We start from the raw sequence: 10,139 nt of genomic DNA on the forward strand, positions 1-10,139 counted from the left end.
CCCCGGCACCACACCACGTGTTGGGGCTGACAACGGCGAGTTTATTGGTTCGGGTACAGCGAGGAGGATTGCAAGCACTTCCAGGACAAATATACAGAGGGGAGGGAGGTGGGGGGAATAATAAAACGGAAAACAAAATAGCCCAAAACAAACAAACCAAAAAAAAAGAAAAAATAAAAAAAAATAAAAAGGGGCAGGACCAGCACAGAACGGGAATAGAGCTAAAAAGGGAACGCTTTTATCTGGGTTATGACAACGTACTCCCAAGCAGGAATCACTTCCTTTCTCCAGTTAAGTTGAGCGGTCTTTCCAATAAAATAAAGAGTGGTGGGGGATGAAGTTAGTGTGCACTTCCCTGGAAAACAAACTCTACTTCATGCCAGTTAAACACTAGAACTAAAAATGTACAAAGAAGCGTCAGAGGAGATGAAGTGTTGTTAAAGAGTTACCTTTTCCTCTCTGAACAGTCCAGAAAGAAAACAATGACTACGAATACAGCAGGCAAACTGACTTTCGGGCTGATGGGCATGGGAGAGAGAGAGTGTGTCGTAAGGAATTCAGTCTCAAGTTGTGCTAAATGCTCTTCGTCCTCTGTATGGCACATTTTGGTCCATGATGGGGATTTCAGTTGAGACGAACCCTGATTTCTTACAGAAACGTGTAAATATTGTTGCTTTTTTTAAAATGCCAGGTGTACTTCCTTCTACAAAGGCTGGGAGAGGTTTATAGGAAGTAGTCTGGGGTACGACGGGTAACATGAGGCTCTCCACGACGAGGTGCTGGGTCAAACTGGAGGCTGCAGGAGAGAAAAAGGGATCACTTACCCTCCTCCACAAGTCACTTTCCAGTGCCACGATAAATATTGGGCTTGTTCTCCTGCTGCTAGCGCTCTACTCACCCCAGCTGCTTCCACACAAAACATTCCAAGCCCCAGAACAAGAATTAATGGGAGTTAAAACTCAGAGTGACCCAGCAGCTTGTCACCACTTTCTCATGGGAGCAGCTGAAAGCACAATTCAGACCCTTTCCCCCATCTTACAAAGATCAGTGCTATCAAAGATGAGAACAAATACATAAATCCAGGGGTTTTTACTCTTTCCATCAAGTTTAGGCAATCAAAAGATTGAAGTGCAAAAGCTCCAACTCATTGCTTCTTTTAAGGCAGAGCACACATTTAATTCCAGAGTGGTCTGAGCTGGCTTTTCATGGAAGAACCCTTTTGGGAGTCATCAGCCATTCCTCACAGAGTGGTTATGAAGAGAGCCCAGCCCAAACCAGGATACTCACAAGGAATATTTTAAAGTGTCATCTAGTTCCATGATAGCAGCCTGGTTCCCACAGCGGTAGCAGTAATTGGGGGCACTGAAGATGGTAACCACATTCCGGTCATGGCACCAGTTGTAACCCTGCCAGGGAGAGAGAGAAAAAGAAAAGGTCTCTGTTAAACCTCAGCCTGTCCAAAGTTCCTCTTCAGGCCTGAAACTCTCTGAGGCACTTGTGAAACTGGAGATTTCTTGAAGTATTTCCAACTGACTTAGCTTCATTTCAAAATACGTGCTTTACCACAAGAAGCAGCAGCAGGTACCTGGCAAAACGAGCTTTGAGCAGCCTAGAGATCATCCACTTCTCACTTGTAAATTATGGACTGTACCAGTAAAAAGCCTTGGGATTTTTCAGGGATGCCTTCGGCTTTCATGCACCACAGGTGACAATTTGCCTGCTGGATGCCAGTGACTTCTGACACACAGTTCTGCTTAAGGGATCTACCTGCACTAGATTTTAAAAATACATCTGCTCCATTGACCCACCTGGCATTTTTCCAGCAAGACATCCAAGAATAGCCTGCCGACAGCCGAAAATGGCATAATCCCCGTCACACCTGACTGCCGAGCACTGTGGCACAGGCTGTCGGACGTAGCAGCAGCCAAAGCAAGAGCAAGCCAGCACGTAAGAAAATTATTCCTGCCACAAACGGGGCGTGACACAGCCCCTTTGGCAATTGACCTGAAGGGGGAGATTTGCTTGGAAAGGGCAGAACATCCCCTTACTTAGGCTGCAGGTCAAAGTATGTCATTTTATGTTGTTGTTTTCACATGACTAAAGCCTCTCCTTGGTACTGACCTGCGTAAGATTTAGGTGCCAACACACTTGTGAGTGGAAGGTGTCCCAGAGGAGACCCCCACGGGCCCCTGTTTTGTTAGTCCTGGCTAGCAGAGTGCCTGCCCTACCTCCATGACCAGCTGGTGAGCACGGGAGACCAGTGTGAGACCATTGGCGTGGTTAAAGGTTTCAGAAATATCCTGCCCAAAGGTGTAGCCAGCACCACGTGGAGAAATGCCCCAGCCGCCGCGGTCATCCGGATCCGACCACAACAGATCACACATCGGACCCTGGGGAAAGATTATGAGTTCTTTGTTAGATTAAGGCAAGATGCCTAAATACCTTTTATTTACAGTAGCAAGATTGCCAGCAGGTTGTTCTCAGTGCAAGGCACGTGAGGAGTTTACTGAACACACATCTGCGAGCCCCAGCCACTCCCAGCACAACTTCCAGCTGCCCCAGGAGCTCCAAGCGTGGGTTTTCAGTCCAGACTGCAGGCTCCAGGGAGCTGTAACAAGGTGAAACACCACAGAAGGCTGGGCTGGCTGGGGAGGAAGGATGGTGTCACAGTGTGGCTTCACATGGTGGTTGTCAGTTCACAAACACGTCTGTGATGAGGCTGAAGATAGTAAACACTCTCCCCTGCCAAATCCTGCTCTTTGAGTCAGACTAAAAGCCCAAAAATCCCACGATTCTGGGAAAAACAGCTGTGAAACCCCCACAGCTCTCCTTATGTAGGCTGCTGTAATCAAAGCATACTGACTTGTGTGTTCTGCCCAAATGCTCTGCTCTAGCTCCTGGAAAGGCCATAATCCTTGTGTGCAACCACGTATTTAAATAGATTGCAATGTGAGAAAACATTTGAATTTTCCACCAGCAGATATTTAAGCTTCTGAAGCATTTCCTTTCATATTACCTCGTGTGGAACTTCCTGCAGGCGGTCCAGAGCCCTGATATGATCCAGTGTATCTATGGATGGAGAGAGGCCACCATGGAGGCAGAATATCTGTTCCAGAAAGAAAAGAGCAATCCAGTAAGTGCATAGCGTTAAGGGAAGAATGATCCCCAAACCAGCTGGGTTTAACTCTGTTAACACTCATTCACAACTGCAGCCATCTCGCCCCCGGAGCACAAGTTAAAGGAGCTTGTCTGGGACCATTCCTGTGGATGTCAGACAACACAGCCTGCAGAAATCCAGTGAGGAGAGGCTTTTCCTTCTGCCAGACTTACCTGGCCGTCTACTAGAGCTGTGAGTGGCAGGTAATCAAACAGGTCTGTGAAGTACTTCCAGACGTTGGCGTTGCCGTACTTGCGCAGGCACTCGTCGTAGAAGCCGTAGACTTGTGTGATTTGCCGGCTCTCGTGGTTGCCCCTCAGTATCGTGATGCGCTCCGGGTACCGCACCTGGGGGCGGAGAACACACTCCCTCAGCACAGGCAGGGAAAGAAAGAGCCATGGAATCTCCCAAGCAGCAGCCAAGCACTGCTCCCAGCACCTGCCTGCTGGCACGGATCGATTTACGCCCGTTACGCTCAAGCCAACGGCAGTGTCAGCAGGAGGAGGAAATTGTCCTGGAGAAAACGGTTCCCAGCTCCCAGGTTTCACCCCGAATCTCTCAAGCCATACCTTCAACGCCACCAGGAGAGTCACTGTCTCCACCGAGTAATAGCCTCTGTCCACATAGTCTCCCATGAACAGGTAGTTTGTGTCTGGAGACTTCCCACCGATCCTGAAGAGTTCCATGAGGTCGTGGAACTGCCCGTGCACATCCCCGCAGACGGTGACGGGGCAGCGTACCTCTTGCACATTGGATTCCTTTGTAAGGATTTCTTTAGCCTGGCAAAGAAAACACATGTAGGACAAAAAGGTAGGGAGCTCCTCCAGAAACAGGTGCTCCATTCCCACTGGAAAAACAGTTTGGAGCACAGACAAGAGGTGCTTCCCAAATCCCAGTGCACGGAGATGAGCAGTTTTACTACAGCGAGGCCACATTCCCTTGCCCAGGGCACATTCTGTCTGCCAGAATTCCAACCCTCTTCCAAGCACAACAGTTTAGCAACTTCTACAGGCAAGTCACATACAACTGGAAAGCAAAGACAGAGGCAATTGGAGCATACGGAGCCACAGCCAGCTTCCCTGGCTGTACCCAGCTGGCAACAAAACGACCACAGATGGAGGGATGGTATCCCTGGATTTAGTCATCTCTTCTTCCACACCCAGCAGTTCCTCTGCTAATTACAACCATGCAATGTAGCCTATCTGCATCACCTTATTATCCTTATCAAATACCAGGTTTGCTGTGCTGCCTCCAGCTCACTGACTGATGCTGATCAGCGCTCCAGGCACATCTGAGGCACAGGGAACACCCACGGAATGGCTCCATCTGATCCAAACAAAAGGGCTGGAAGATCACCAACATGGAGCAGTCACCAGCAGGTGATGAATTGGGTATTCCCTGCCATATCCCTTAGCTCAGGCTGAGCTAAAACTCATCCTGTGCTGCCAGAAGGGAGCTGCTTCCCAAGGATACCCTGAGAATGCCTGCACTCCCATTCCAATGTTTGCTGCCTTGCCTCTTTCAGGAAAAACATGGATTTGGAAGGAATAACTAAACCCCATGCAGTTTGGACAGCTTGGACTGCATCCAGTAAGCTCGTTGCACATAACCTAACCCGAGGGATCCTTAAAGTCACATCCTCCCCATGGACCTGATGACATGGGCTCTGCCTTGCACTTCCAGCATGACTGGGAACTGCTGAACATGTTGTATTCGAGTGTGGTAGTAGCACTCAAATTCTGCTCACACATCTTTAAAAGCATTTATAGCGCCTTCTGAGAGCTTCCACCCTCTGGGAGAGACAAATATAAACCCACAAAACAGCTGCTCCGTGTGTTCTGACTGTTGCACAAAGCAACAGGCAGGGGTTTGTTCCAAGCTGGAGCTCGGCAGGGCTCCTTTTCCACAGGAACAGGGCGACCACGCTCACTTTAAACCTACCCTGGGAAGGGGGGGCAGCCCAGGGCTGCAGTGTTGGTGCCAGGAGAATCCAGAAGTTTCCCCTGATGAGGAAGGAGGAGCTGGCAGGTGACGAGGAGCAGCTCCTCTCGCTGCCAACCAGCTGTTGCCCTGCAGCCCGTTTTAGCTCGCCCTGTGGACACTCATCTGTGCACGTGGACAGATCCACTCTGTCATTTTAACTCTGCAGAGCTGGTTTGGATCAGGCTCGCGAGTCCCAGTCTGCCCTCACGTGATGATTTTCTAATGCAGAACAAGATTTTGAGAATCTCCAGCATCAATAAAAACACCCCAGAAAAGCAGTGACTAACCAGTGCATCTGCCTGCAGTGTGAACACTGGAATCAAGTGACTTAAAATAAAAAGCACTATTACAAAGCAAAAATAAAAACCTCTGATGCAAGCAGGCTGCCTGGCATCATCAGCACTTACTTAATCCAGGAGGCTAATAAATAACTATGACTAAAAAGTCAAAATTTAGCTACCTTTGTTGCAGAAAACAGTGACTAATGGTATCAGCTTCCTGTGCATCTGTCCCACTTGCGATGGATGAAAACCATATCCAGGTCAGGATAAAAAGCAGCAGCTTTTAGTTGTTTTTATTAAATAAACCTCCCCTGTATTAAATAAACCAAGGCAATGGCTGCCATGTCTGCGCTCAAAGAGCCTTTGAAGAGCAGCCTATTTGCTTTTGAAGACTTGGAGAGAGGAGCAACTCCACTCCTTCTGGAAGATTCATTGCCTCAGCTGGGTCTGACCCATAGAAGCTCGTTCTCTGGGAATCTGAAGCCAGGCACAGAGTTTGGGATCAAACTTCACCTGAACCTTCAAAGTGCCACAGAGCAAACTATCGTACCAACAAGTGGGCTGAGGATATCAAACCTCAGGGAGCTCGCTGGAACGAGAAGCAGCCAACTGAGATGAAAGCCAGAGGGATGGCAGGGATGGAGCTGTCTCACCCTTCAGGAATAAGGCAGCAGTGGACACTCCAGAGCCTCTGCCAAGGTGCCCAGGTCCTCCCAGAGGCACCTGAACCAGCACCTCCCAGGATGAGCATCACCAGAGAGATACAACATTTCCAGCCACGACACAACATGGGAATTTCATGCAATGGGACTGTGGCCCCTCTTACACCTCCAAAGAACAAGGAGGGGAAAGAGAAGCTACAATGAGAGAGATGGTCGTGGATGGCTGCTCGTTTAATTCAGGAGACAGCCTTTTCCTTGCCTTCCTTCATAGCCCATTTCATCATCTTTGTGAAAAAGCCTTTTGCCTGCATTAAGCAGGATGGCCCTCATCTCCCTCACCTGCCCCCCAAACGTGCAAGCTCCAGCAGGGATCAGAATCAACCCTTCTATCAGCCTCAGAAATTCTGCCAGATTCGAGCTAGCTTGCATTTTAAACACCAACAGAATGGGAACAACGTTACCACAGAGAAACAGCACCTCCACCACCTGCAGGAACCACATGGGGCTGATCAGCTGCCTAGATGTTGTCACTGGGCAGGGGAGGACAGAATGGCTCTTCCACAGGTGCAAATTGCAACACCTGTTTTAAGAGTGCAGAATCACTAGGCACACCCTCACTGTGTCCAATCCTTCCCTCATCACTGTCCACTACGCCAGTACCTAAAATCAAGAATGACCCACACAGACAACTCTGGGGTTTTGCTGGTTTGGCTTTTTTTTCCCCACTTCATCTTGATTTTTTGTTTTAGTACTGAGTTATTCCACAAACTGAAACCTGATGCAAAAGGTACTAATGTGCTGGGCCTCTTTGAAATCAGCCCCAAAAACAGGAGTGCTAAGAAGTGTTCCAGAGAAAAGGAATTCTCCAAATATAACTTCAAGGAAACCAACTAAACCAGCTTTGTGGCAGGGCTGCACACCCAGAGGTTTTTGTAAGCTCCTCTCCTGGGTGACAGAACCACTCCCCAAAACTTAAACAAGCCAAGTTAGTGCAGAGCACAGTGTTTCCTTCATGCCCCAGTCGTTTCCATCAGTTTCCAGCAGCCTGGAAGAACGAGGTGCTGTGACAGATGACACACCTACCTGTCACCTGCCTCCTGAAGGACAAACACCCTCCCCACCTCCAGCTGAGCTTTCCTATTCAGCTTCTCCCTACTTCCTGTGTGTTCAGCCACAATCTGCTGGCATCATTCTCCAGCTTCCCAAAACACAGCAGCCACAACTCCAGCTTCCCAAACAGCCACAGCTCCCAAACAACTGACAGACCTCTGGAGAAACAGCCACTAAACAAATGGATAGGCCCGGCAGGGGATTAAAAAAATAATGAAAAGGGGGGAAGAAAACAGAAGCTGTGTGGGGGTTAGGGAGATGTCAGGATCACTGCTGGAAGTACATGCCAAGGAAAATCTTCCCTTGGTCACAGACAGCAGTGCTGAGGGAGTGTTCACAAAGAGCCTTTGGACTGCTCAGACAACACCCAGCACAGTCTAAGGACCTTTCTCCCGACGGGAAAAAAAGGCTCTTGCCAGTCTCTGCTAAACAAATCCCAGCAGGCATTTGCCAAGGCCTATCCAGACCACAGTCCAGAATAGCAGACCGTGTCCTTTATCCGACCATTCCTCTTTCTATTTTGGTCCCCCTCAGCAGGCTGTGAGCCTGTTTGGGTCTCACCTCTGCCCCCTCTGCTTCCCGAGATCCCACCTCGGAAGTCAGAGGGTTTCCTCACTGACTTGGGGTTCATTTTTTCAGCGTGTGGCTCCTCCATGTTGTGCAGGACACCAGGATGTCGGACACCCCACAGGCACCACCCCGCTCTGCCAGTGCTGGATGCTCCAGAGGCAGCAACCGGGTCACTCCGTGTCCAATCTCACAGAAACCACCCCAGTCATTCAGCGCCGGATATCCCACAGGCACCATCCTGCTCTCCCAAAACCCGCGGGCACAGCCGCTCTCCCAACGCCAAATATCCCACACGCACCACCCGCCCTCCCAGCGCCCGATATCCCACCGGCCGCGCCTCTGTCTCCCAGAACTCGGTATCCCACAGGCACCACCCCGCCCTCCCCACGCCCGGTATCCCACAGGCACCACCCCGCCTCCCAGTGCCCGATATCCCCCGGCCGCAGGCCTGTCTCCCAACGCCGCATATCCCACAGGCACCATGCCGCCCTCCCAACGTCCGGGCCCCGCACTCACCTTCTCGCAGAGGCTGCGGACCTGGCTCTCGCTCAGCTGCCGACACTCGTTCAGCTGCTCGATCCACTGGTCCAGCTCCTTGGCGAAGCCCTTCTCCTCCATGGCGGGGGGGGGCCGGGCGGGCCCCCCGAGGCCCGGGCCCGCCTGTGGGTGCCGGCGGCGGCCGGGGACGCGCGGCCCGCTGGGTCTGCTCCGCTCCGCGTAATGGCGGCGCCCCCCGCCTGCCGCGGCTGCTGCGCACTTCCGGCCACGCCCACAACCGCGTGCGGCGCGCACGGACGCTTCCGGCGCGCGTCGCCTGCCTCAGAGCCCCGCCCCTCCCGCCGGCCCCGCCCTCTCCCCTCACGGCTGCGTGAGGCCATGGCGGCTCCGCTGGCTTGTGTCAGACCCAGCCCAGAGCCGCCTGACACAACCTGCGCGCTTCTCTCCAAGGAAAATGAATGAAATGCTCCCTTCTCTCTAAGGGAAAAGGATAAAATCACGCGGTTTTGCGCCCGCTGTGCGCAAATGTAACAATCCCTGTCTGCCTTTCAGTAGATGCTCGTTATTAATCACTTGCACCGTATTCCCGTGAAATATTGTGGAGCAATACTCAAAACTGGAGCATGTACCAAATATGACACATGATTAGTGACTATAAGCAGTAAAAATTAATACATCTGCTTACAATCTGGCACTCTATTCATCTTGCCCTCAGCTTCAAACTCTGACAGACGTGCACAGATTTTTACCCAGTGCTCTTTATTTATCTCATTTGGACTTGTTCTGCTGCCTCCCCTATACCCAATAGTAGTAATATCGTGACAGTGATGTAAGAACTGAGGCTATGACACTGCTACAACCTGGAGTGCCCAGCCCAGGCAGCAAGGATGGGACTTTAGCAGACCCTGAGGGGAAACTTTCCCGGGATTTTTATCAGGATAAGATAGATCAAGTCTCTGTGGTTTGTTTTTCCACGTCAGATGGGAAGGCTGAGGTTTGCTGAGACTTAGGCTGTCCTACGAGGAACATTGAGGCCGGTCACAGTTCCCTTAATCTCCGCTGGGTAAAACAGACAGACTTAAGGACTTCACCCTGAAGCGAGGGAAGAATTAAAGGATTCAAAACATCACCTTCCTGAAGGGAATTTTCTAACTAAAAATAAAGCTAGCAAAGTAAAAGAGAGCAATTTATATAAAATACAACTTTTTAGCTACTGTCTCGATGACAATCCTCACCATTCCAGTTCCCAGGAAAGACAGCTGGCAGGAACTGTTCACACTCCTCTGGATGTTTTATTTGCTCATTTGTTTTCCAGAAGACCGTTTTTAACCATATTGCCCATGTCTGTGACAGTGCAGCAGAGAATGGCCATGGGATAAGGCAAATCCTGCCTTATGGCAGTGGACAATAAATCTTCCCAGCCCGGAGCTTCCCAAGGACAGCAGGCACTCTGTGCCTTTAGGAGCATACGGGAGAGCAGCACCCCCCATAAAAATCATCCCTGGCTTATCCAAAACAACCCAAAAAAGGGCATCTTGAGCCTCAGGAGGTCAGCATTAAATGCTGGGCAGCTTTTATTCCTTCTTTGAATTTTTGGAGGTTTCCTCATGATTTAATTCAAGGAAACCAAGTACGGATATATGGACACACATGCTTTGGTGATAAGTTTCTATTTACTGATTCCTTGCCAGCATTAAAATGTTTAATGGTCAAAGCTTAAATGGAAATATCGAGCTGAGATATTTCTCTTGGCTCCTCGTCAGAAATAAAGAGGTTTCTGAGGAATGGATCTGATGGCAGGTGCTCAGCGAAGGACAGGCAAAACCTCACACCTGCAGCTGTGCAGCCAGAGCCAGGCCCATCCTCAGAGCAACACCG

General features: G+C 50.3%; 1 protein-coding gene across 1 annotated transcript; it reads right to left on the minus strand.

Annotated features, from left to right (window-relative positions):
* Positions 1 to 20: 20 nt before the first annotated feature.
* PPP2CB (protein phosphatase 2 catalytic subunit beta) lies at positions 21 to 8,527 on the minus strand. The gene is made up of 7 exons (XM_056489894.1): positions 8,280 to 8,527; positions 3,727 to 3,936; positions 3,331 to 3,504; positions 3,017 to 3,106; positions 2,229 to 2,390; positions 1,288 to 1,406; positions 21 to 796 (listed from the first exon to the last, which is right to left on the minus strand). The coding sequence occupies exons 1-7, from the start codon at positions 8,379 to 8,381 to the stop codon at positions 724 to 726; spliced, it is 930 nt and encodes a 309-aa protein (XP_056345869.1). The 5' UTR covers positions 8,382 to 8,527; the 3' UTR covers positions 21 to 723.
* Between the last annotated feature and the right edge of the window lie 1,612 nt (positions 8,528 to 10,139).

The sequence above is a fragment of the Oenanthe melanoleuca genome, chromosome 4 (genome assembly GCF_029582105.1).
Source record: "Oenanthe melanoleuca isolate GR-GAL-2019-014 chromosome 4, OMel1.0, whole genome shotgun sequence".
Taxonomy (NCBI): Eukaryota; Metazoa; Chordata; class Aves; order Passeriformes; family Muscicapidae; genus Oenanthe; species Oenanthe melanoleuca.

Bases quoted from the DNA above. Each gene is read 5' to 3' on its own strand.
- PPP2CB (XM_056489894.1), bottom strand. From the start codon at position 8,381: ATGGAGGAGAAGGGCTTCGCCAAGGAGCTGGACCAGTGGATCGAGCAG. The intron at 3,937-8,279 runs GTGAGTGCGGGG...TTTCTTTGCCAG, and splicing joins TCCGCAGCCTCTGCGAGAAG to GCTAAAGAAATCCTTACAAA. The intron at 2,391-3,016 runs GTAATATGAAAG...ATCTTTCCCCAG, and splicing joins TGCAGGAAGTTCCACACGAG to GGTCCGATGTGTGATCTGTT.